Genomic DNA, 24611 nt, shown 5'->3' on the forward strand with positions numbered 1-24611 from the left:
AAGATCAAGATCCTTGTAAAACCCGATTTTAACTAAGGATCGTCCTTCCCGTGGAGGGGACGAGGGGGGACCGCGGTCCCATTAAACCGACGGCCATGAAGCCTATATGAAGACACACTACTTTGGGCGCCACTGGGAGTGACCGGGGGGGAAGGTTGGTTTTAGTTCCAGAGGCCCCTCAAACTTCCGAGACGATCCTCAGAAAGTGGTGCATACCTATTACCTAGGCCAGGCCAAAGATCCTTCCACCACGCGCCCGCTTCTACTCCTCCTCAGGGTATCGAGCGTGTTTACCCACCCCTGTTGTCGGGTCTCCGCACACTCGTCTCTTGATTATTGACTGATCGCTTGGATCTCCGTGCACTACTACGAACCACACTGCCTGCTATTATCTACGGTTCAACTACGTACCAGGAGAATGAGGCGGCAAAGAGTGATGACTTAGCTAAGGAGACCGCATCAACTTCCCGGCGTAACCTCCCTATTCCTATACGGAGATCCTATTTCCATCCGGGAAAATCATTGATTGTATCGGTGGGCTTTCGATTCCCCTGATGCTCTTATCTTCTTGCCTTTCTGCTATTCCAAGCCGCTACTCCGTACTGCTCTTGCAATTACCCATCATCCCCAGGCCCGGCGTTTTGATCCTCTATACAATTCCCGGTTCATGCAGATAGTGACTTTCGCCTCCGAGTGTGATGCGCCAATCGACTTCATTTTCCTCCACAGTGCAAAGTCAATGGCGAGATTTCCATACTGACGTTACTGGTCTACGATGCAGACTGGATGAAAGTCGTTCAACTCAACATATCAGGTATCAACAACTCCCCCGCTTGCTTAACGTTCCTTTCACCAATATATCGTGTGGATCTCTTCCCATACCTCAATGTTGGCCGCTCTTGGATTTCCGGCATATGCAGGAAGCCATCTTCTTATTCCCTCCCCTCTCGAGTTATGCCCTCAATGACAGTCTTTTCTCCGTCCCTAGCCCGGATTCTCACTGTTACCCTACCTTTCATTTGTCCTCACTTCTGTCATCGTTTACAACTGACATCATGTAATATATAATCGCAGCTTCTTCATATCTTTCCCTTCCCTGAGCTCCCAAGTCTCACTTGTCGCCGCTTAATGGGATCGCAGCAAACTCGACCTTCTTGAAGCTTACCTTTCGTGAAACTGTCAGTCGCGCCAGTACTCCTAGGGTTCAAAATTCCGCTACACCCATAGCTGCGCTGTCTTTATGGCACCTATCAATGACCCGAAAACTGATCAGATCGATGCAGGAGACCATAGTATACAGAGACCACAGGTCACACTCTTTTATCGCCGGATGACGCTGTCTTGTTCCCGCGGTTGACGATAGATATTCCTACCTTGCCGCATCGTTCTTCTTGGTCGCAACTCGATACACCTCCTTCCCATCTCCTCTCCCTACTCAGAACAGGAGGGTAATCCATTGCGCAAGTGTGGGATTAAAGCTACAATAGTGTGAAGACCCCACTAGCGCCCATTAAGTCGACAGTGAAAGGTTCAAAATACATTCTACATTGGTTCCGTCCGCATAAGGCAGGTCCTGCGGATACTTTCCTTTGCCTCAACTTTTTTTTTCTCCAGGACCTGAAGATTGTTGCATGCTGGTCCGGTCCACTTTTTTCTGCGCTGCCTCATAGCTTGTGTCGCTGTCCCTGCAAAGATGCAAGGATTCACATTCACACCCCCGACAGGCCCACCCAGGGAAGGCCAGAAAAGTAAGACCCCCTCCCCCCGGTAGTTACCATTTGTCATTTGAATAAATTGCCCGTTTCTTGCTTCAGTTATATGTTGACCGCTTTTGATACAGACTACGTATTCGTTGATGAACATAACAGGCATAAGAGGCTCAAAGGTATGTTTGACCGATAGTGGACTTGACTTCGTTGCGTCTAATCACGAGCCTATCTTCAGTAATGCGAGCTTGCAATGGCTGCAGGAAACGGAAGATCAAGTGTGATGCTGCTACAACAAACACGTGGCCTTGTTCGGCATGCACACGCTTGAAGTTAGTATGCGTTCCTCCAACAATTGGGCATGATGGCGAGTATCCTGCAGTGGAAAGCGTTGAAACCAATCCTGTCGACTCGTTGGGCGCGTCGAACACATCAGAACCCTCACTATCGTCATATACGAGCTCCCAAACATATCGAGATTCCGGGCCACCTTCAATGAGTAGCATGCACCCATATAATGACAACATCGGGATTTATCCGCAATTTGCGCATTCTACTCCAGGCCAGCCAAATGTCTACGACATGAGATCACCCCAAGTGGCCATGCCACATCATCAGTACACTCAGTCACAGATGTTCTCCAGCGATCAAACTCAGCCTCTGGGAACCGCAGAAAGTGATATATACAGTGAGCACGACCAGTCCACTGCAGAGAACCTCAGCGAGGTCTTAGGGGAGCTCAAGATAGACGAGACTGGTATTGGTGAGCTATTCTAGCCTTCGTAACGTGTCTTACAGACGGAACGTATTAACATAGAATTAGCGCCGTACATCAGACAGCAACGAAGGGAAAGGGCTGAACCAGAAATCCCGACTCAGGATGAAGTAGACGAAAAGTTACCGCCTCTCAGTACCGGAGCTGGCGCCACTATACGCATCCCGCCCGAACTTATGCCATCTGATGACGAGGTCATGAATTATTTCAAGATATATTTTGATGATATTCATCCTTACGTCCCTGTCATCCATCGATCTCATCTGTACTATCAGTGGCAACACGAACGAAGCTCAATATCCCCGCTTCTACTCGAGGCACTATTTGCATGCGCAGGGAGGCTATCGGACGACCCGGCCCAAGGAGCACAGTGGCTCGCATTAGCAAACAGTGAGGCGACCAACATACCCACGCACCTGTACACCACGTCGTATACTGACTGCGAATCATCTTGTTAGGGCACGAATCTAGTTTTATGGACGAACCTCGCCTCAGTACGATACAAGCTCTGCTTCTACTGTTGAAGGCCCGAGAGTCACGGCCTAAGAAAGGTTATTATTACCGTTCTTGGCAAACTGTCAAAACAATCATCTCCATGGCGAAAGATCTGGATATCCATGAACATAACAATCTCCACACGGAAGGCAGGTCTTGCGACTTGAATCCGGTAGAATGCTTGGTGCAGACACGGGTCTGGCAGGCCCTCCTGGTTGTCGAAGTCATGATAGGGGCGCCGCAGGGTACGTCTTCTGATTCTCGTAGTATATATACTGGCTGACTATTCCCAGGGCGCTCCGATTACGGTGTGGACCATGAGACAGTAAATACGAGTCCGACTTTGGATATCAGAGGCCTTGATCAGTTTGAAATGGATCGGTCAAGGCAATATGCGTACTTCGTCCGAAATGCACGCCATATTCGCATCATTGCCGACATATATCATAAGATAAAGAAACAAAAAGATTGGGGGGCTAATCCTAAGTTCGTTGAAAAGAACCCTCTCTTTACCGACTGGCTTCAGAGTTTACCACCGGATCTACAAGTCAACTATCCTCCCGATGGCTCACCACCATGGATTCCATCGCATTTTGTCGGAAATATGCACTCCCACTGTCATCTTGGGATTATCCTGTTGCACCGTCCACAATTAATAGCCTCCAAATCTTTTGCGGCAGGGGGAGGTTGGAAGATGCATATGGCGTTATGCTACTCTTCGGCAAAATACCTTTGTAGGCTCCAAGAAGCCATTCTGAACCGCTTTGGGCTGTCTGGCCTGCTTTTCATGCAAAGGGGCATAAATTTCACAATATACACCATCTTGACATGCACAATGCTGCACCTTGTGAGGATTCTAGGCCTTTTATGGTATTGACGGTCAGCTAACGCTACGACAGGTGGCCATAACATCTCCAGATCCGAATTTCCATACGGACGCGCGGGAATACTTCACACGACACATGCGAATACTTGAGCGTTGTTCTTCTGCTTGGCCTATGCCAGAGTTACAAGCGCAAATCGATTCATTGCGCTTCGCCTTTTCAGCTGATGTGAACCGACCTTTCGATTTGAAGCCAACTTTCCCATATGGGAGTCCCTCCGAGCCATATCACCCAAGCCCGCCAATAGATTCACATTACGCTTCTCAAATCAGTCAAGTACCTGGCGTTCAAAGTAGAGTGGGTTATGCAGCTTATCCTGTAACTCCTCCAATATCAGCTGGTACTGAAGATTCAAAGTCCGATTCCTCTCAGCTACAGCCCTTGGGATTAATCCCCTCCCAATCGATTTCCGCCCACGGAATGAATGCGCCTTTGGTTGATGAAAATAGCTGGGATCCTACTCGCATTATCAAGTAAGCACCCCCTTTCCCAAAGAAAAGAAAATTTTAACACCGAGAAATGGCCGCTGACTGTTACAAACTGTGTAGTCAATGGGATATGGCATTCTCTATTGGTACACCCACTGTGACAACAAACTCCCCACCAATGGCTTTGAGCAATCCTGCCCAGGCTGTTCAACCTTCTTTACCTGACCATTTCCCCGTACAATATGAGCAGCAATCAAAGGTTACCCCGGTCGCGCCAGCTCCCATGCCACAAACTCAATTCACCGGGCAACAAGTTTTGTTCACGGCGCGAGATTGGCAACAAAGTGTAGCTAGTGTGTACGATCCAAACGGTCTCAAACGGCGGTGGAATTATTCAGTCGACCTAGGAACCGAAGGCACTTCAAAGCGCCAGCGGTAACGCGTTCTATTCAGCACAGCTGGGAGACTCGGGGCTGTCTTCAAAACGCAGGGGTCACTTCTAGAGTTCTTGGTTGCTGCGATTTATAGCGCCCGCCAGAGATATTCGCTCTTCTCATCTTGGCGTGTCTTCTTGGTAGCTGGTTCCTGTAGGTATGCTGGTCATGTTACTTTGCTCCCAAAGCAGACATGCTTTTCATGTACATATGATAGCTTATCCAATTGAGTACCACACAACCCTCAAAGTTTTGAGCTACTGCTTCTCTCTCTCTTTCTCTCTCGTGTAACATAAGGATCTTCTTTCAAATCAACGCGGTAATGACATATGGTCTATCACTCCGCATCATAACAGAGCGTCCGCCCAGTGAAATTGTTTTTCATTCACTCTGGCATTATCTGTTGGGCCACTTCAGTCGACCGAGATCAATCTCCACCGGCTTGCAGTGGCCTCTATACAATTGCATTCTACGATGATCCCAGTTGATACTATAATCATAAGGAATTATGAGACGGGCAGGAACAGAGACGTGGTACAGTAAAAAGTGTAAGATTCGCAGTATAGATTACAAACCAAGCACGCCGTCGAGAATAGACTTGAGAAATGTTATGCGCAAGTTGTGGGGGTAATATTATTGCTGTAGAATATGCACTTGTAGCAGGAGGATTTGACCTGCGCAAGGCTAAACCTTGATGTGTGTAGGACATTCGAAATATTCACTGCCAATCCGGGCTCTCTTGGTCTTAGGAAGTGCTGATGATGCCCAAGGAAATACTAGGCATGAGTTGGTAGCCAGGAGAAGCCAACGTGTTGAGCAAACCCTTCGAGAGTTAATTGCGTCGATTGATGCCGATGCGCTCTTCACGCGAGCGGACTATTCTCGCCTTGTCCCCTGGCAATGGCTTGAGTTCATCGCTGGGGTCAATATTGACATTGGAGCTAGTGCTGGCATGGCCTTCGGTACGAGTTTCTTTGGAGAGCTGTCGGAGCCGTGATTGTTCAAAAGTTGCAAGGTCTTCGGAGGTTATAGCTATAGCGGTGGGTTTGCGACGCAACATATTTGATCGTGATACCGAAGCTATGATGATAATAATGAGTAATGACTAGAGAGGCTTGCCGCTCCCACGGGTGTTTGTCTGGAGTATGCTTCTGTCGCGCAGCACGTGACTTTGTAGCATTTAGAGGTAACGAACATTTTTAGTCTCCCTCTTATCCAGTCCTTAGATATTCATCAACAAGGATGCTCCAACAACGGATCGTGCTTCTACGCCCTCGGCGTGCCAGGGCAATAGAAGGGACTTTTTCATCAATTCGTCGGTTTTCGGCCACGTACTTACAAGCAAAAGATTCCAACAATCACTCCAGTAAGTGTGCTCCGCTATAGTCTCCGTCCGCCCAGTTCACCGTTGCATTGCTCTCGTCTTACTTTCCCTCCCTCCCTCAACTGGTCTCTTGTCCTGGGCAGTTGTTGTTATCGTCCGGGCATACTATCATATCTCAGTCCACAGTCACTCGTCTTTCTAACTAATGCAGATGCGAATGCAACCGAGGGTTCCGCAGCCTCTTCCGCCGCCGGACGTCCTAGTGCGCAAACCAGAAGAAACAACATTCCGCCGGCGAACCTGAACATTCGGAGCGTCAACCATGAACGACCTCGTCCCCGACGGATAGTAGATGCGAGATCTCTCGCCGCCTCTCAAGCCACTGGCCAACCAGCAAACATTCTTAAGAATCCCAGGGCTCGCAATCCTCGAGGCAACCGATCCACTGCTTCTCGGGGCCCTAGAGCTGGGTCAAAGAAGAAGGTTCAATCTAAAGATGGGCGAGCACGCCGTCCTCGACGCACCGAGGGGTCCGGCCAGGAAGATTCAATATCCAATGCAGCATTCCACGAAGCCTCGATCAACGCTGTCTTCCGAGAGCTCGCAGAACAAGCGCAGCCCAAGCCTGTCCAGTACAATCCCGAGTCGATCTCCTTAGCTTCACTGAAGGAAACATGGCCATCTCTACCCACCGACATTGACGCTCATACTGCCGGAGTCGTTGAGAAGTTGTCTCTTTTCGGCGATCGCTTCGCAAATGATTATGTACCTCCAAATGAGCTGGGCAAGCGACTTTATCAGGGCAAATTTGTCCGCTTTTCGAGTGAAGAGGAAAAAGCTGAGGCCATCTCTGAAGCGAACAAGCTATCGCAAGAACGCGCAGACAAGTTGTCCCAGCGAAAAGGCGATCTTGTGGAACCACGTCATGTCAACTTCAGTCCACTCAGCACCAAGGACCAAGGCTCACTTCTTGGACTTCTTGTTCAGGGCAATTATCCTAAGTCTAAAGCCAAACAGGCGGACAAGCTCTCAATCGTTGACAGTGTCTCTGAAAACCTCAGAAACAATGCAACGTATCACACAGTCGGCAAATCCTCTGCGTTCATTGCGAAGTTGGACTCGCTTTTAGCCGCCAGTCGCATGACAAAACGCGCCTGAGAACCTTGTTTTCTGATACCGTCAGTATCCTTACTATGTACCTATACTTTTGCAGCTTTTCATGATCCCTTGTTATCTTTGTCATTGTTTACATTTATGCCTTGCAAGTGACTGTAGAATACATTACTCTCTGAAATAAGGTACAGAACTCGTGTTCATATCACCATTTGAGTTCACTCAAAGCTGGTCTTTCAGCAGTGTATTTCCTCATTACGCCCGCTCCATAGCCTTCCTTGTAGCCTCAAACAGTTCCTTCACTTCCTTCTGACCTTTCTCTGCAAGCTTTTCCATCTGTTCTTGGGCCTTCCGAACGTCATCTGGCCTGGCAATCTTCTTTTTCTGCAAATCCTGAAGACGTTTATGTACAGCACTGCGTGAATCACGGACGGCACCGGCAGCTTTCTCCATTGCTGCCTTTGCCAGAGCGATCGTTTGATCCCGAGACTCTTTAGTCGGTGGGGGGATCGTGACGTTGAGCTGAAGAGAATTGTGAGGGTCGGCTTGCGGAGTTAACGACAAGTTGGAGGAAATTATTGACGATCGAATGGGCTTCACATGCTATATCAAAGACGGTCTGTGTTAGAACAAGACTCTGGAAATATTGAGAAAATTTGTCGGCTTCACAATAGTAGAGACAATTTCAAGGCACCAGTCAGTAACTCACATCTTCGTCAGATGCCAAGATAGTCACCATCCGTCCACCCTTAGGAACAACTTGGGCAAGGTCGCCCAGCTTAATCGATTGCTTGCTGCTCTTGTTCAGCTGCACACGAAGACTCTCAATTGATGCGGTGTTAAACCTCCCCCCCACACGCATCTTAGAGAGCTCGTCTCTGAGTCGAGACAGGGCAGCCGCTATGCCATCATGCAGCTGTGAAAAATCATGCGGGTCTTCAGAACTTGCGCCTACTTTTGGCAGCGGCTTCCCAGAATCTGCACCAGATGTAGCTTTCGTCTTGTCCTTCTTTTTACACCAAAAAGGCGAACTGGAAAAGCTCCTTTTGTCAGACGCAAGTGCTACCTTATGCTGAGTCCAAGGCCGAATTTGATGCTCAGAAATTAAGTTATAATGCAATCCAGTAGACGCTGAGCAGCGACGCATATAACTGAGGCCGGTAACAGCCGCACGGCGTTGCATTTTCGCTCTTCTTCTGCTATTCAGATGCCCGACTTTGTTGGGTACGGGTCCTGTATGCTTATCAGTAATAAGAAATCACGCAGGGTACAGTTGCTCGAAGCAAACTGCGCGCAAGAATAGTTATAGACGAGGTTGGTAGGATTTGGTAAGATACACTGCCGAGGCAAAGGGAACAGAGCCACTTCCTGATCACGCGTCTCCAAGCGAGCCACCGATGTCTCCGCGTAGTAGATTACATGATTAGTTCATTTTAGAACACAAGCAGCTCGCCATGGCAGCTATGACAACCTACAAAATGGTTAGGGAAGGCAGTTTCAAATGGCAATTCTAACAAGTCGCCGTATTCAAAGTCTAACGGTGGTGCGGGAGATACAGAGGCAATGTCTATAGAGGCAATACACTTTGGTTTGGCAAAGGGCTCGTGCAATCATACGTAAAAAGAGCATTAAGATGATAAAAAAGTTCATATATAAAATTTTCGTAAATTACTTTTGCAATTTTGTACCCGGTCATGAATAAACACGCCTCATCTAAAAGGAAATTCCGTAGACGACGTTAAGGTCTCCAATCTAAGGTGAAGCAAAGAAATCGGTCACTTTGCGCAGGTTGGATGGTGGGACTGAAGGGTGAATGATAGAGGCAAGGGCAATTGTATAGTGCCGCACCTAGAGCATGATAGGATCGCAGAGATTTGTTTACCGAGTGGCCATGGCCTTGGTGATGAGTCTCTTGAGAGCAAGCTCCTTCTTCTTGAGATCTTCAGGAGTCGAGTCTTCGATCTCAAGCTGAGCCATGGCATCGCTGAGTGCCGATTCGATCTTCTCCTTGTTGCCACGCTTCAGCTTCAGCGACATGGTGGGGTCGGAAACAATCTCCTCAACACGCGAGATGTAGGACTCGAGCTGTTGGCGAGACTCGAACTTCTTGGTGAAAGCCTCATCGCTAGACTTGAACTTCGCAGCGTCTGGAAAATGTCAGTATGTCTGCATAGATCTCTGACTGCGTCAAACGTACCGTCAATCATCTGCTCAATCTCAGTGGTGGAAAGCTTGCCGACGGCATTGGAGATGGTAATGTTGGCACTACGTCCGGAGGACTTCTCGGTAGCAGTAACCTTGAGGATACCGTTGACATCAACCTCGAAAACGACCTCGAGAGCGGCCTCTCCAGCCCTCATGGGGGGGATGGGAGCGAGGGTGAACTCTCCCAGAGAGGTGTTGTCAGCGCAGTTGGTACGCTCACCCTGGTAAACGGGGAACTGCACGGTTGTCTGGTTATCGACAACGGTGGTGAAAGTGCGCTTCTTGATCGTAGGGACAGTCTGACCACGGGCCACAACAGGAGCGAAGATGTTACCCTCCATAGCAACACCGAGAGAAAGGGGAACGACATCAAGCAGGAGGAGGTCCTGGGTTTCAGCCGAAGAAGCCTTTCCAGACAAGATACCGGCCTGGACGGCGGCACCATAGGCAACGGCTTCATCGGGGTTGATGCTCTTTAATTCAGATTCGTTAGGACAAGACTCGTTAGACAGATGGCGAGAGTAGCACTTACCTTCTCAAGCTTCTTGCCATCGAAGAAATCGCTAAGCAGCTTCTGGATACGAGGGATACGGGTGGAACCACCAACGAGGACGATCTCATCGACCTTGCTCTTCTCAAGGCCAGAGTCCTTGAGAACCTGCTGCACAGGCTCGAGAGTACCCGAGAAAGACTTAGCGTTCAGGTCTTCAAAACGAGCACGAGTGATAGAAGAGTTGAAGTCCTCGCCATCGAACAGAGAGTCGATTTCCACAGTAGTCTGGGTAGCGTTGGACAAAGTACGCTTAGCACGCTCGCAGGCGGTTCTGAGACGACGGAGGGCTCTCGCGTCACCGGAGAGGTCCTTGCCAGTCTTGCGCTGGAACTCCTTCTTGAAGTGGTCCAGGAGGTTGGTATCGAAGTCTTGACCACCAAGGTGGGTATCTCCAGCAGTAGCCTTGACAGTGAAGACACCACCCTGGATGTTAAGGAGAGACACATCGAAAGTACCACCACCAAGATCGTAGATGAGAACGTTACGCTCCTTATCAGACTTGCCGGAGCCAAGGCCATAGGCAATCGCTGCTGCAGTGGGCTCGTTGATGATACGGAGCACGTTCAGACCAGCAATGGCACCAGCATCCTTAGTAGCCTGGCGCTGGTTGTCGTTGAAATAAGCGGGCACGGTAATGACTGCCTTCTCGACCTTCTTTCCGAGCTTGGTTTCGGCAACCTCTTTCATCTAGAGTGATCTGTCAGTATCGCAAGAGGGAATGTAGCAAGCAATCCCGCGTAATTGGGATGAAAAGGAATGTTACCTTCATCAAAACCATAGAAGAGATTTCTTGGGGACTGAAAGTCTTGGTTTCGCCGAGATACTCGACCTCAACCACAGGGTTTCCACCCTGATCAACAACCTTGAAGGGCCAGGACTCAACATCCTTCTTGACAATGGGGTCCTCGAACCGCCGACCGATAAGACGCCTGTATTTGATTAATAGTGAACATATGTCCAGCGAAAAGCTGCTTACTTGATGTCGAAGATGGTGTTCGTAGGGTTCATAGCGGCCTGGTTCTTCGCGGCCTCACCGATCAAGCGCTCCTTGTCGGTGAAAGAAACGAAGGATGGGGTAGTGTAGCTACCCTGCTCGTTGGCAACTGCATGTTTATAAGCTCACCAGCGCCGTATCTAGAGGACACAGGTAACGACATACTGATCTCAACATTGGTACCCTCGTAGTTGGCCACACAAGAGTAGGTGGTTCCTGAAGTATCTCGTCAGTCATTACTTGGGACAACACGGTAGGGAAATGGCTCACCAAGATCAATGCCGATGGCACCTTCGTAAACTTCGTCGGCCATTTTGACAAATGTGTATGTCTCAAGAGAGATAGGATAGAAAAATTGAGATGATGCCAAAAGGCAGGACGATTGTTGGAGGAGAGGAAGACTAAATAAATTTTGCCCCAGGCGCTGGAGTGGGAGCGGTTAAAATTTGGATGAAAAAAAAAGAAACCCACTTTGCAATTTTTCCTTCCTTCCTCGATTTTTTTTTTTTTTTTTGCCCCTTCATTTCTCACCCAATCCGCTTCTTCGAGGACTGCCGGTTTTGGCGCGTTCTCGGCTGAGCTAAACTTGGGTTTCAAGCCCTGGTTGGCTGCTGGACTTCACTTCTTAGATAATCAGGCGATTCTTTCTTCGGCTCTTTACTACTACTAGTCGATAGTACTCAGATTGGGGCACTGGGCAATAGTAGTCGAGAAGTGTTGACTATGCATCACTAGGATTTTGGTTCCCTTCTCCATGTTCAGTATGCAAGTTTGTTCCCTAAGATTCTTCATACAAGCTTTTACCATACGATCAATCGGATTTGGTTTATCACACTGTGACTGTAGAAAAGTTCTCGTATAAGCCGTCCAGTAAGCCCGCACGATCCTTGACATAATTGTGTTGGGAAGAGAAGAGTAGGCAGCAAAGGGTCCGACTGTGCTCCTCCAATCTTTCAGCGAAGGTAGGCCCCTCATGACCTTGGCTTGTAAATGGTTGGTATGATAAAACACAACTCAGCCTACAGCTATCTAGTCCAGGTATCAGTTCTTGATACCTTAGGCACTAAAGCGGGTAGCTACTCCACTTGTATCCCAAACAGTCGAAGAGTCACTGCTCGGACATCTTAATGGAGGCTCTTTCTACGCCCTTAAACCAAGACAGCTTTGATCTACACCTCGCTTGTTATACACTTGAGGGGTCAGTGAGAAGAGACATATTTCGACAATTCGTCACCACAACGTTATTTGCATCTCTTTGAGACTCGAAGTCCTGTCACCCATTTGCTTTTCCTCCCTCTGCTACCAAAAGACTATTTACTTGTAAGTGTCTGCTTGGACCGTTTGTGACGAACAGGCTGGGACTTTCTATCAATAATCGCAACAATGTACGATTCGATGTTATTTTCTCTAACAGCAATCCGACTGCAGTGATTCCGATAGTGTCTGCCCCGCTACCCCCGCTTTTCCAGATGGACATCGATCTGAGCAGAAGGAATAAAAAGCCCCGCCCTTTGCTAGAATCTGAACGGGAGAGACTAGAAGAGTTCATTGATTCTATCCATTATTCAGCTAGGTATGCCGCAGACAAGCGACAATCTTTTGGTGTGCCTCGACCTTACAGTAAACACAGATACTCAGATGACCAGTTCGAATACCGCCATGTCCAACTTCCCAAAAACATGCTCAAGAAAATCCCTGCAGACTATTTTGACAGTTCAAAGGGAACGCTAAAATTACTGTGGGAGGATGAATGGCGAGCACTTGGTATCACACAAGTACGTAAGAAGAGGTCGAACAAATTTATCACTGTAAGAGGTCTAATACCTTTAACAGAGCTTGGGTTGGGAACATTATGAAGTGCACGAGCCAGAACCACATATTCTTCTATTTAAGTAAGTATGGCGACCCTGCCATCGCTCTCTATTCCTAACCAACGTATATAGGCGCCCCTTGAACTATCAGCCGCCAGTATCACAGTAACTCGTCAGCTGGAACATTCCCGATGCCAACCTTGCCCCCGTCGCCTCAGAAACACCAATACGATATTCAAAAACTACAGTCACTGATAGTGGAGCTACGCATGCAAGAAGGCCCATATGATTAGATTGCATTCAGAAATCTCATCCTGTTGAGATATGCTCCTTGCTACCAAAGAATGCCCACAATTATCATCTGAACTTGAATACCTCCTGTTATCATACCACTCTCTTTTAGAGCACAATTCCTACGCTACATTCATGGCCAGCCATTGCTCCCATTGTGTGGCCGTGAAGCTGCTGCTGATACCTGGTTCCTCGACGCCCTAACCAGCGGAATCAGTGCACCAAATCGCTCAATTAATAATGAGACGGCTTACATTGAAATATACGGTCGGAGATACATGGACGCCGATTGTTCGACCTGACTGTTATATCTAGTTAGGATTCAATGTTGAGCACAGTAACAATATTTCAATGGCGCACCTTGACCATCAATTTGATATCATTCGTCACCTTGTTGCCGGTATTCAACTGTCCATCAGCAATAACTTCGCTGATGTTCAATAATTCGAGCATCTCGTGTTCATCCACACCAACTGTCGCGGCTATCTTCGCAAGTCTCTGATATGTTTTGTTGCGTGTCTCGTTAACAACACTGACATCAAAAAATTCTTCTTGGTGACTGAACAGTGCAGCGCTAAATTCCCAGAACTTGTCTGGGGCTATTTTCAACACCGCCGCACCAGCTTCATGCGTCAGAGTGGATGATGGATGCCAAGGTTGAACGTGCTGACGAAAGACAACCTGAAGTCTTGATTGATAATTTTGTAAGATAATTGGTCTCACCGATGTGTAGAATGTGCTGAATAGCTTTGCGGAGTACTGGAAGTAGTATATTTAGTACACTCTTCCTGCGTAGGGTGCTGTATAAGTACTAACAGGGCAGACATAATCAAGGTCTTCGATCATCAATGCGTTAGTCATCGGGGTACAGAAGAGCATTATCAGTATTAGATTAACATACATAGTTCGAGGGTATGCCATGGTTGCTGTAAGTTGGCTGTCAACAACTTCTGACCCGAAAATTTGGGATGAAGAGCCATTATCTTTACACCGACTATGGTCAACCCTTGTCCTTGGAGTATAGATACTATGTAGTAGTGAGCTGGAAAGAAAGTGCCCCTCTACACAGCCCGTGCTTATCTGCGGGGGTAGAGTGATTACACATCAATTAACTAGCTAACGTTCACGTTAGTTAACTGGTTAGTTAACTAGTTGGTCTAACTAACGTAGTTATAGTTGATTAGTCAGGTCATCATATGCTAAGATAACTAACCGACAGCAGCGTGCGGGTCAGCTATCTACATGATTCTATACAGAGAAACAAGTTCTTTTTATGATAATATATCTTAACCGGTGTGGTAATTATCACTATATATATACATATATAAACATATCAGATATGAACATATTCACCAAGTTTTTCTATGAAATTCCCTGATCAAAATAGAATACTGATTTATAACTTAAAGAGTTTTTATATTCTCAAAAAGTTATATGCTTCATAAATACGAAGGACTACTGATAACATGAAACATTATTTTTATTATCCTCAAAGTTCATAATAGCCTCAAAAAAGATCTATTAGTAATTCTGATATAGAACAATGATTTGTATATGGTATAACATACGTGACTGGCTCGGATGGATGGCCAGCGCGGTCGTGATTAATTTTAACTAACCTTTTTGGTAATTGATTGTCAAACAAGATAATACTTGAGCTACTGAGCATCAGTAAAGAAAAATGGTTCATCTTCATGTATACACTTATTGAAGGTTACTACACTTGGTTTGACCAATGATAACTAACTAGCGCTCGAGTCGCCCTACATGTCCATGCAGAATCTGAAGTGGTGGTACGTAGTTTGGCTGGCGGCACGGACTTTGGCCAGGTAAGATATACATATCCATATTGGGACGCCGTAGTGTTCATTTGGTGCGGGCATCAAATAACCCGTTGCGAAGCTGAACCCTCTATATGTGGTCTCCGAAAGTATTTCATGAATCTAAATTAATCTGTAAGAGACCGCCTGACAAACACACCAAACCATGTCTCTCGCTGGTATCTCACAATGGCTTGAGGGCATAAAGTATAATAGGGCATTGAGGTTGATTGGTACGCTTGGGGATTGGTGGTCTACACAAGCCAGTTGAGTTACAGCCAATGGACATAAGGTTTGCTAACGGGGACCAAGTGCCCTTTGACTGAACAGATTAAGATCTCTAATATCCATGGAGATAGCAGTCCATTGAGACCTCACAACATCGTATTCCCCCTTCACCTCCACTCTGCACACCCCCCTAGGGCCTCGTATACCAATAGGACCAGAAATGTACATGACACCGCGACGAGATGTGTGCGCGTTGCGAGCAGAGCAGTAATTTAATCGCCACTTGAAAGCCAGCAGCGCCATACGTAGGTCGGAACCAGACCCAAGGTTTGGCAGCGGTAATTTCTGCAACGCAGTAATGCACAGTGAAGTATGTGGACGGGAGCAGTCCTTGGTTGACGGGCTGCCATCTTGGAAGTTCAGGGGAGGCGGCTGTGGCACAAACCGAGAAACGTCGTCAAGTCCATCCGATCCTTGCAATACTGAGGGCAATAAATTTGCATCTAGAGAAATAAAAGACCCAGACACCTGCTCATCCATCGAACCTGGGCTAAGTCGGGAAATCTGTCTGCTCCACAGAACCAAAAAAGCATCCTTAATTGCGTGTGCCACACTTGAAGGCCTCATGCATCTGTGCAGGCAGTCGCCGTCTTCTGCAGTTATTGGCTTCGAAACCCAGGCGAGACCATTCTGAGATAGTTCTAGTCTGTACCAATGAGCAAAATATACTGTACTAACCAGGACATACATACCCAGATCGATAGTATACAGGGGGGGCACGGTACGGAAATCGGTGTTCCAGCCAAACTCCTGCGACAGACAGTGGCCCCCCCAGCATATAATTAAGTAGTCGTGTTTGGGATGAGACATCCAAAACAGCCGAAATTAACTCATCTATATGTTCATGATTGGTTAATTTCGAAATGACTGAAGGACCATCTGCTCGCAAATACCTTTCAAACCCGAGAGCTTGTTCTTGTCAAGGGCTAGTTTCCTAAACGCTTGCCACTCAGGGTCTGTCGCTACATAAAAGTTTCCTTCCTGTAAACGAGGCCAACTCAGGGGAAGGAAGCGAGTTTGTATAGTAGCGGCATGTTCTGAGGTGGGGGGAACATATTCGTCCGGGTCAAACTTCCCAGTCCTGGATGAGGCATCGAGGCCTGGCAGATTCTCCGGTGACTGATCAGTGTCATAGAGCGACTCATCAAACCGCAGGACATTGAGTGAAGTAAAGAGATGAAGCGCTGTCCCACACAGAAAAAAGGTAGCTATGAATTTCCTGAAGCACTTGTGAGTGAAGGAAGGTATACCACGACACCTTTGGATTATGAGCTGCTCAACATACCTGGCCCATGGGCGTTTAACCTGTAGTTGACGAATAGTGACCGAGCTTGAATCCCGAGGTAATGGTTGGCTTATCCGGAATGTTACCTGGGATTTTCGAAGTATTCGTCTAGCATGATACATTGAGAGAACTCGGCCGCCGGTTTCGATTATTCGAGAAACATTTCAAAACATCAATCGAGCTAAAAACCAATGTAGCTTTATTGCCCAGTTTGCTGGTATAGGTTGTAACAGATTAAACCAATCGACCAGGGCAAGGCTTACGCCTAGGAAATTTTCAATTTCAGACTCAGAGAGGTATAGCGAATACCGTAGTATTAATGATTTGTAGAAATACTTACCACTGCCATAGTATAAGGAGCAGAAAGTGTTATTCCGCGTTAGTAGGCCCGGCCGCTGTAGCACGTGAGCCAAGCCATCTTATCAGCCATAGAGCTTCCCCAACTTCACATGATGTGCGGAGTACTGAGATAATGTGTCCTGATGTAGCTGGTCTTTTGCCTAAAAAGAACATCAGCCATTCTCCACTGTAATATCAAGCTATCCAACTTTATATACTTTAAGCTTTTTTCATTCTAGAATCCTACTCACGCCAAAGGGTGACCAAGGGTTGCATTGACGAGGCTCAGATGGCCTGGGCCCATACCAGTGTTGCCATCCCATACGCCTACAATGCATCCTCTATCCCTATGACTTATTGCTATTCTTCGAACACATCATGTCATAACGCAACCAACTTTTGCTGCGGACACGTATCTTATTTCAAGTAACCCCTGGTGGGGTGGCTGCTACTGATTGTTATATATGGACATCCAAAGAAACCAAAAGCAGACATCTTTGGGGCGCCACACAAATCTTGCACTAGGATGGATTGACATGCCCAAAATTGGAGACATTCGTTACCGATTTTCTCTCATCCTCGCAATTGGGGTAGCTTTTATAGTGACCATTGGTGCCGCCTTCAGGATATCTTTTCATTCTGGGCAAGATGAATCACCCGATGGTATAACGCGGGTATAGGGTCAGCGATAACGTTGAGACGACAAAATCGGGAATGTTGCCATGTCTAAATGTCAACAATAACCATCGTCGCACACTACTCACTGAAATGGCTACCTTACCTGTCAACATGGCCTAGAAATATCCAATATCTAACCTACAATATCCGTGTAACTTGGAGAGTAACCCTGGAGGATGAGGCAAGTGAGTAGACTATGGCCAGTATGATGAATTTAGCCATGCCGTCTGAGATCCGTAATTTCAAGTTAACGTAGGGGAAAAAACATAAAATAAAATAGAAAACCAATTTCATTTGAAACATGCCAACGCCAATATACCCAGCCATGCATTGCCCGCTAAAAGCCAGATGCTACCAGTTTCTCACATGCACAAAGTAGTCTGACCTGAACTCGAGTGGTCTCCACAAACGCCAGGATCCTGACCAGAAAGTCGACATATGCTGATCATCTACAGTGAGAGGAGATATTAGATATGACCTCAGCCAAGCAGGGACACATTACCCTATGAGGGTGCATCAATGTACTGTACAAAGCCGCAGGCGTGTGCTGCACCCAGTGCAAGGATAACCACGAGTCTGCCCAACCGCCATTCCAGATGTCGAGAGGCAGAGAACATATGAGACTTCAAGTTAAGTAATTATTTCATATAGAAGGTCCTGCTTCAAGTTCACCAAGCGTTCGGTTGTTATCTGAATAACGGACGTCTGCGTTTCTATTCGCAACTCCTCTCGATGCACGATTGCCTCGGAAACCGAAGTTCAGGGGAAAGTAAGATGCAGTGAAAATCCCTAACCTTTGGTCCCTCCGACCTGGCTGTGCAGACGAAGTGTCAGGCACAGGAGATGTAGGCTGGTGGTTAGATTGAGGCGCTCGCCAAAGGCGCAAGCGCGAGAAGCCCGCTCTGTGGGTCAAGGGGCGCCGTTGCGCATGCTGCTCCGGGAAACCCGACGACGACCGCAGAAAGTTCACTCTTCCACCTATAAAAACAGCCTGTGGCGGGTTTATAGGTGTCATTCGTGTCATGCCACGTCGACCCTGTCGTTCTGAACTAGGAGGCAATTCAGAAGTTTCTGCGCGAGGTTTCGGGATGTAGTAATCTGCTTTACATAGGGGACAGCAAGCCCGTCGACTTGTCAACCATGGGTCAACACAAGAAGCATGAAAAGCATGTCCACATGTAAGCCCCCGTATATCATCTTCATCCTCGATCGTATCGAGACAGATAGCACAAGTATCACCTGGATTTGCCAGGAAATCGGCAGGTACAGCGGTGCGGATATGGTCCTCGAGATCTCCAACATCCTCTACGATGACATGGTTGAGCGCGTGGTTACGGGGCTGCTCCGGGGTTGATATGTTGGCGTTGTCGTTTACTCCGATGTTTGCCTCGGGATATCTCTGGCTCTTCTCTTCAGAATGTGGTAGCGTTGTCTCCAGGTCTTCTAGTGGTGCAGACGTCTGCGAAGTGTTTGAATCAACCCGCTGATGGCTTTTGAGTGGCGATGCCAGCATGGATGAAGGTGCGCCAAGCGAAGCAGATATCATGTAGTTCTCATCCTTGAGGCTTTGCGACCGGCTATTTGGTGCCGAAATCCCGCCTGCAGTGGAAAGGCCTTCATTCTCACGGGATGGCCTCCATGCTTTATACTTGGTCAGTGGAAACCTCTCGTTGACGTCGTCCATAGTCATCAGCTTCTTTTCTCGGCGTCTTCGGTGCGTTCGTGGCATGGCGACCAGATCTATAGGCTCGCCTGTCTCTTCACTGCGTAGTTGGCGATTGCGTTGGTTATATCGAAAGCAATATTTCACACCAACGATGATCCTGGAATGCGATGGTCAGATGAGCATATAAGCGCAGCAAACGCCTAGTGATACCAACTTGTACATACCATAGATTGGTGAAAACAACACCAAACCCGAGGGCGACGAAAAATAGTAGAGGCGAACTAGTAGGGCTTGAGCTGTTGTTATTCCCATTACGATCTGTACTAGTGGCACTGGAAGAGGAGCCTGTGGTCGTTGAGGACATGTCGACAGAAGAAGGCGATTGGGGAGAGGGGTGGACAACGTTCACTTGAATAGACTATGCCGAAGAGGGTGTCAAAGAATGGGAATTGTTGCGCGTATAGCAGTGTACTAAATGCAGTGTACCAAATTGACGAAGTAAAAAGACACTTCTTGATTATAGATTGTCTCTGCGAGGTTGGTCGACAATCACATAAAAGTTCATCTAGATGAGGGCACCAACTCCCAGGCTCATGTTAAAGGACGCCCCGGGAAGATCATCACTGATACCGATATATTTGGAGCTTCCAGGCTTTCAAAATGGAGCCTAATCTGATGTTGGATGCTCACCAAGTCCGATGGGGCGAGAGGAGGTGAAGTGAGAACAAATACTCCAACGTCGTGGTCGCCAAACACAGACACCTAAGACTTGGGCGTCCGAGTCACGGGGGCAGGCGATCGATCCATCATGTCGGAACCCACTGCGGGGACGGACGGGTAGTAAAATTAAACAGACACAGCCAATTCAGGAAACATCGTCATGGCCGTCAGGATTCAACCACTTGTAGCTACTAGCACGAACCCAGTCTTCAACAAGGTTGATATCGCCTGCACAATACCAGCAGCGACATAAAGAGAAACCAGACAGGTGAACAGAATGGACAGCACAACTTCAACCTCGCATATAGACAGAAATCCCGTGGTTTTCTTTGATATAGCCTTAGGAGGTATGTACATCAAGTGATAGAATCTGTTGCAACCCCGTTCTCCTGACCCAGTCAAGCTACAAAAGCACGTCCATATAAAACTTGAAATGAGTTCCATTTAATATGTCGATTCGCTGGTGTTGTGCTGCTACTGGTTCATACAGTGTTAAAGCTTGCACTATGCAACAAATTGAATACTAAATGGATAGTAACTGAGATATCACTGTGACAGGCGAGCCTCTAGGTCGTATAAAGATGGAACTATTTGCAGATGTTACGCCCCGAACAGCAGAGAACTTCCGCCAGTTCTGTACGGGAGAAAGTAAGAATGCACAGGGACGACCGCAGGGATACAAAAATAGCAGGTTCCATCGGGTAGTATGTTTATGAGAGGAACCCAATAGGCGTTTGGATGGAAAGATGCTAATCCTATCACATCGGAAAAGATCAAAGACTTCATGATCCAAGGCGGCGACTTCGTCAATGGAGATGGGACGGGATCTTGTACCATTTACGGTACTCCAAGGTTCTCGGATGAAAATTTCCTACTGAAGCATGATCATGCTGGCCTACTTAGTATGGCAGTAAGTCCATGAGCCGCAAGACGTCCATCGAACTATACAATGACTAATTCCCCTAGAATTCTGGTCCGAACACAAATGGGTGTCAGTTTTTCATTACAACAACTGCAACCCCCTTTTTGAATGGCAAGCATGTTGTTTTTGGTAAGGTGGTCGAAGGGATGGATGTCGTGCGGATGATTGAGAACACCAGAACGACGCGAGATAAGCCCAACCAAGATGTTCTGATTGTGCAATGTGGGGAAATGTGACACAATGATCGAAGGATATTTTAGCATCAAGTTTCCAGTGGCATGATATTTTCCATTTATGTTATACAGAGATAAAAAGAAAAGAGCCATAAGCATTAAACCCAGAAAAAAAAGGTAGCTGTCCTTTTGTGGATTTCCATCGATCACTCAAGTTCTGTCAATCCCACTAAATGTTGACTACAGTATAACCAACAACCTATAACTTCAACTTGCCAAGGTAATCAGAAGCTAAGCTGACAGCTTCGTCGACTCTGTCGGGATTGACTCCATTGCCGACTGAAGTAGCTCCTTTGCCTCCCGCCTTTCCCCCGACTGCACCAGAAACGATAGCTGCCCACTCACTAGCGGACGCACCGGCCTCGCTTGATGACTATACAATCATTGATTGTATTAGTTACAATGACATAGGGCCGGAGTTATAACGATAACGACTTACCTTCGACACGTAACAGCCATGGGCAACACGGCCTTGATCGGTGCTTGCAGCCAAAACGTATACCGACTTCTCGGGTAACTTTGACTTAACGTAATTTAGAGATTCGCTAATCGCTTTGGAATTCGCAGAGATGGGGAGCTTGGCGACAAGCCAACTTCTGTCTTGATTTTCCGGGGCTTGGAAATAATTAGTTATGGTTTCGAGCGCGACTTTTGATTCGAGTTTTTGTAGAGCCTTTTGACCATCGAGAACTTCCTTGTTGATACGTGCGAAACGTTCGCGAAAGGCGGATTTCTGTACAGCAGAAATCGAAAGCTGATTGAGCTCGGCCTGGATCTGCTTTGCCTCCTTCTCTTTTTCTGGAGTTAAGGGCATTGCTTCTAAACGATCAAGCCTTTTTTGGAACTCCGCTGCCAAACGCTGCACTTCATGCGCATCTTCTCCGGTCACAGCGATAATTCTGCGGATACCCTTGGCGATACCGCCCTCTTCCAGAACAATGAGATCTTTAATGTCCCCTGTCTTCTGCACATGGGTACCCCCACAAAATTCAATGCTGACCTCTTTCCAACGCGGATCCTTCACATTCTGGAGTATCTCACCCAGCTCCACACCAACGGAGACAACGCGGACCGGGTCGGGATAGGTTTCCCCAAATACAGCACGAACTCCAGAGATCTCGCGGGCTGTTGCAAGAGGAAGCTCTTGAGAGTAGACAGTACAGTTTTGTCGAATATACTCAGTCGAGATCTCTTCAATCCGAGCCAGATCTTTGTCCGAAATAGCAGACTTGTGAGAGAAGTCGAACCTCAGCTTCTCCGCTGCGACGAGGGAACCCTTTTGCTCCACACCGTCCCCTAAAACAGTTCTGAGCGCAAAGTTAAGAATATGCGTTCCAGTGTGGTTGTTCCTGATCGGCCAACGGCGCAGTTCATCATATTCGCAGATGACAGTATCACCTACTGAGATGGAGCCATATTTCATGAAACCAGTGTGCAGGACGTATCCAGCATAAAGCTGAACATCACCTACTTCAAGCTCGGATTGTCCATCGATGACAATTTTACCCGTGTCATTCTCTTGCCCACCCTGTTCAGCGTAGAAGTTCGTTCGGTCAAGGATAATTCCAAGTTGCTCGCCGTCGGGCACCTCGTCCGTAGATGAATGGAACATCTTGCCCTGGTATATGGCCTTCACTTGGGCGGTAATGTTACCCTTTCCAAACTTGGCAGTGTCATCAGTCTTGGGGACGTCATTCATGGCTTCGAGCTTGCCCAGATCATGAACATCCAACTTGACCGTCTCAGCGGAAGTTTTCTTCTGGCCTTTGCTTGCTTCCTTTGCTCGCGAACGCGCTTCCTCGAACTCCCGGTCATCGATCTGCAAACCCCGTTCTTCTGCCATTATACGAGTAAGGTCGACCGGGAATCCGAACGTGTCATAGAGCCTCCAAACATCGGCGCCGTGCAATTTGTCGGCCCCCTTTGCCTTAGCCTGCTGCGCATAATGTTCAAATTGCCGCTCGCCGCGATCCAGAGTCTTAGCAAATGACATCTCTTCTTCGTCTAATATTTCCATGACGTCCGGTTGTTTCCTTCTCAGTTCTGGAAACATATCGCCCAGTTGATCAACGACTGTTGGAACAATCTTTGAGAAGAAGTTGCCGATCTCGACACCAAAATATTTTCTGGCATATCGAGCACCCCGGCGGAGAACACGACGGATGACATAGCCGCGGCCATCATTATTTGGAACCGCACCATCTGAGATTGCAAACATCAAGGTCCGAACATGATCCGCTATGACACGATAGGCAGTATCGATACCATCAGAATCATCACTACCGAAGGATCCACGGTATTCCCTGGCTCCGGTAACGTCTCGAATGGTTTGGAATATGGGAGTGAACACATCTGTATCGTAGTTTGACGACTTATTTTGCAAGATAGACACCAATCTCTCAAACCCCATTCCGGTGTCGACATGCTTGTTGGGCAACGGCCGCAGGGATCGATCTGTTTCACGATTGTATTGGATGAAAACGTTGTTCCAAATTTCCAATACATTTGGGTCATCTTGATTGACCAGATGAGCAGCATTACGTCCACCGACTCGGTCATAGTGAATCTCGCTGCAAGGGCCACATGGGCCTTGATCACCCATCTCCCAGAAATTGTCCTTCATGTTGCCTGGGAGAATATGATCCTCCGGAACGCCAACGGCTTTCCACAGATCTTTGGCCTCGAGATCTGGCTCTAGACCACCTTCCTTATTTCCTTCGAAATAGGTAACGTAGAGACGTCCGGGATCTAAACCGTAGATCTTGGTTAACAATTCCCAAGAATAGCGAATCGCTTCCTCTTTGAAATAGTCCCCAAAACTCCAGTTGCCGAGCATTTCAAAGAATGTCTAATAATCAATTGTGTATTAGCATCATAAAAGCCACGGATTTGGTGGCGTTCTCTCACATGATGATAACTATCCTTGCCCACATCGTCGAGGTCCTACATTTGCGAGAATCAGTAGATACTCAAGTCTCTCCGACTAAACCAGCCTTTTATTTCTGGTGGCGATCATGCGCATTGTACTTACATTATGCTTTCCTCCTGCGCGAATGCACTACAGGTTGTGTTAGAATTAGCTAAAAACGGTGGGGTTAAAGTACTGACTTTTTGAGTGTTGACTGCACTTTTCAAGTTTGCGAAATCAGAGTGAGGATCCACCGTTCCTAAAAAGATCGATTTGAACTGGTTCATTCCAGCATTGGTGAATAGCAAGGTTGGATCAGAATGAGGAACAACGGGAGACGAGGCAACTGGCGGTTTTTAATATGATCAGTTTTGGCCGAGAAATTGCCCCGAAAAGAATACTTACCAAAAGTGTGGCCATTTTCTTTGAAATATTGAAGGAACGTATCACGGACACGTTTGGAGGTCCATTCCAACTTAAGATCATTATCTGAAGCCATACTGAATGGTCTTGTGATGATTTTTGCAGGCAGAATATTTGAAAGTGGGGGAGTGTGAAGGTGGTAGAATGTTCTGGGTTGCGACCTAAAGGGTGAAGATAGATGAGTCAAAGCCAGTTCCCCCTCCTTTATGAACCTATGAATACGCATCAAGCGAGTCGTCGGTTGTAACATCCAGTTTTATTTAATTTGAATGTTCACCCTGTCATGTGCAGTACCATAATTAATATATAATTTGAT

The 24611-nt window shown here is 47.3% G+C and overlaps 10 protein-coding genes across 10 annotated transcripts; 4 read left to right on the top strand and 6 right to left on the bottom strand.

Annotated features, from left to right (window-relative positions):
* Positions 1-1693: 1693 nt before the first annotated feature.
* Positions 1694-4727, top strand: AKAW2_70737S (Zn(II)2Cys6 transcription factor; the record flags this gene model as incomplete). Its single annotated transcript, XM_041683352.1, has 8 exons — positions 1694-1748; positions 1841-1885; positions 1945-2469; positions 2530-2871; positions 2940-3221; positions 3270-3823; positions 3876-4333; positions 4409-4727. The coding sequence occupies 8 exons, from the start codon at positions 1694-1696 to the stop codon at positions 4725-4727; spliced, it is 2580 nt and encodes an 859-aa protein (XP_041547621.1).
* Positions 4728-5964: 1237 nt separating this feature from the next.
* AKAW2_70738S (uncharacterized protein) lies at positions 5965-7204 on the top strand (the record flags this gene model as incomplete). Its single annotated transcript, XM_041683353.1, has 2 exons — positions 5965-6088; positions 6258-7204. The coding sequence occupies 2 exons, from the start codon at positions 5965-5967 to the stop codon at positions 7202-7204; spliced, it is 1071 nt and encodes a 356-aa protein (XP_041547622.1).
* A 210-nt stretch (positions 7205-7414) lies between these two features.
* Positions 7415-8342, bottom strand: AKAW2_70739A (ribosome-recycling factor; the record flags this gene model as incomplete). Its single annotated transcript, XM_041683354.1, has 2 exons — positions 7415-7762; positions 7869-8342. The coding sequence occupies 2 exons, from the start codon at positions 8340-8342 to the stop codon at positions 7415-7417; spliced, it is 822 nt and encodes a 273-aa protein (XP_041547623.1).
* Positions 8343-9037: 695 nt separating this feature from the next.
* Positions 9038-11224, bottom strand: hscA (putative Hsp70 chaperone (HscA); the record flags this gene model as incomplete). The annotated part of the gene is made up of 7 exons (XM_041683355.1): positions 9038-9306; positions 9357-9837; positions 9897-10604; positions 10681-10846; positions 10894-11020; positions 11077-11127; positions 11182-11224. The coding sequence occupies 7 exons, from the start codon at positions 11222-11224 to the stop codon at positions 9038-9040; spliced, it is 1845 nt and encodes a 614-aa protein (XP_041547624.1).
* Positions 11225-12380: 1156 nt separating this feature from the next.
* Positions 12381-12891, top strand: CKS1 (cyclin-dependent protein kinase regulatory subunit CKS1; the record flags this gene model as incomplete). The annotated part of the gene is made up of 4 exons (XM_041683357.1): positions 12381-12484; positions 12542-12686; positions 12745-12803; positions 12855-12891. The coding sequence occupies 4 exons, from the start codon at positions 12381-12383 to the stop codon at positions 12889-12891; spliced, it is 345 nt and encodes a 114-aa protein (XP_041547625.1).
* Positions 12892-13135: 244 nt separating this feature from the next.
* On the bottom strand, positions 13136-13993 carry AKAW2_70742A (DsbA family protein; the record flags this gene model as incomplete). Its single annotated transcript, XM_041683358.1, has 5 exons — positions 13136-13213; positions 13268-13315; positions 13374-13772; positions 13830-13849; positions 13915-13993. 5 exons carry the CDS (start codon positions 13991-13993, stop codon positions 13136-13138), a joined length of 624 nt encoding a protein of 207 aa, XP_041547626.1.
* A 1137-nt stretch (positions 13994-15130) lies between these two features.
* AKAW2_70743A (uncharacterized protein) lies at positions 15131-16528 on the bottom strand (the record flags this gene model as incomplete). The annotated part of the gene is made up of 4 exons (XM_041683359.1): positions 15131-15767; positions 15814-15955; positions 16015-16340; positions 16407-16528. The coding sequence occupies 4 exons, from the start codon at positions 16526-16528 to the stop codon at positions 15131-15133; spliced, it is 1227 nt and encodes a 408-aa protein (XP_041547627.1).
* Positions 16529-18066: 1538 nt separating this feature from the next.
* Positions 18067-19453, bottom strand: AKAW2_70744A (uncharacterized protein; the record flags this gene model as incomplete). The annotated part of the gene is made up of 2 exons (XM_041683360.1): positions 18067-19246; positions 19314-19453. 2 exons carry the CDS (start codon positions 19451-19453, stop codon positions 18067-18069), a joined length of 1320 nt encoding a protein of 439 aa, XP_041547628.1.
* Positions 19454-20086: 633 nt separating this feature from the next.
* Positions 20087-20967, top strand: cyp3 (putative peptidyl-prolyl cis-trans isomerase; the record flags this gene model as incomplete). The annotated part of the gene is made up of 4 exons (XM_041683361.1): positions 20087-20156; positions 20368-20513; positions 20582-20719; positions 20776-20967. The coding sequence occupies 4 exons, from the start codon at positions 20087-20089 to the stop codon at positions 20965-20967; spliced, it is 546 nt and encodes a 181-aa protein (XP_041547629.1).
* Positions 20968-21163: 196 nt separating this feature from the next.
* ALA1 (alanine--tRNA ligase) lies at positions 21164-24545 on the bottom strand (the record flags this gene model as incomplete). Its single annotated transcript, XM_041683362.1, has 6 exons — positions 21164-21337; positions 21404-23812; positions 23872-23907; positions 23996-24022; positions 24073-24218; positions 24278-24545. The coding sequence occupies 6 exons, from the start codon at positions 24543-24545 to the stop codon at positions 21164-21166; spliced, it is 3060 nt and encodes a 1019-aa protein (XP_041547630.1).
* Positions 24546-24611: the final 66 nt, after the last annotated feature.

This window comes from Aspergillus luchuensis, chromosome 7 (genome assembly GCF_016861625.1).
Source record: "Aspergillus luchuensis IFO 4308 DNA, chromosome 7, nearly complete sequence".
NCBI classification, from domain to species: domain Eukaryota; kingdom Fungi; phylum Ascomycota; class Eurotiomycetes; order Eurotiales; family Aspergillaceae; genus Aspergillus; species Aspergillus luchuensis.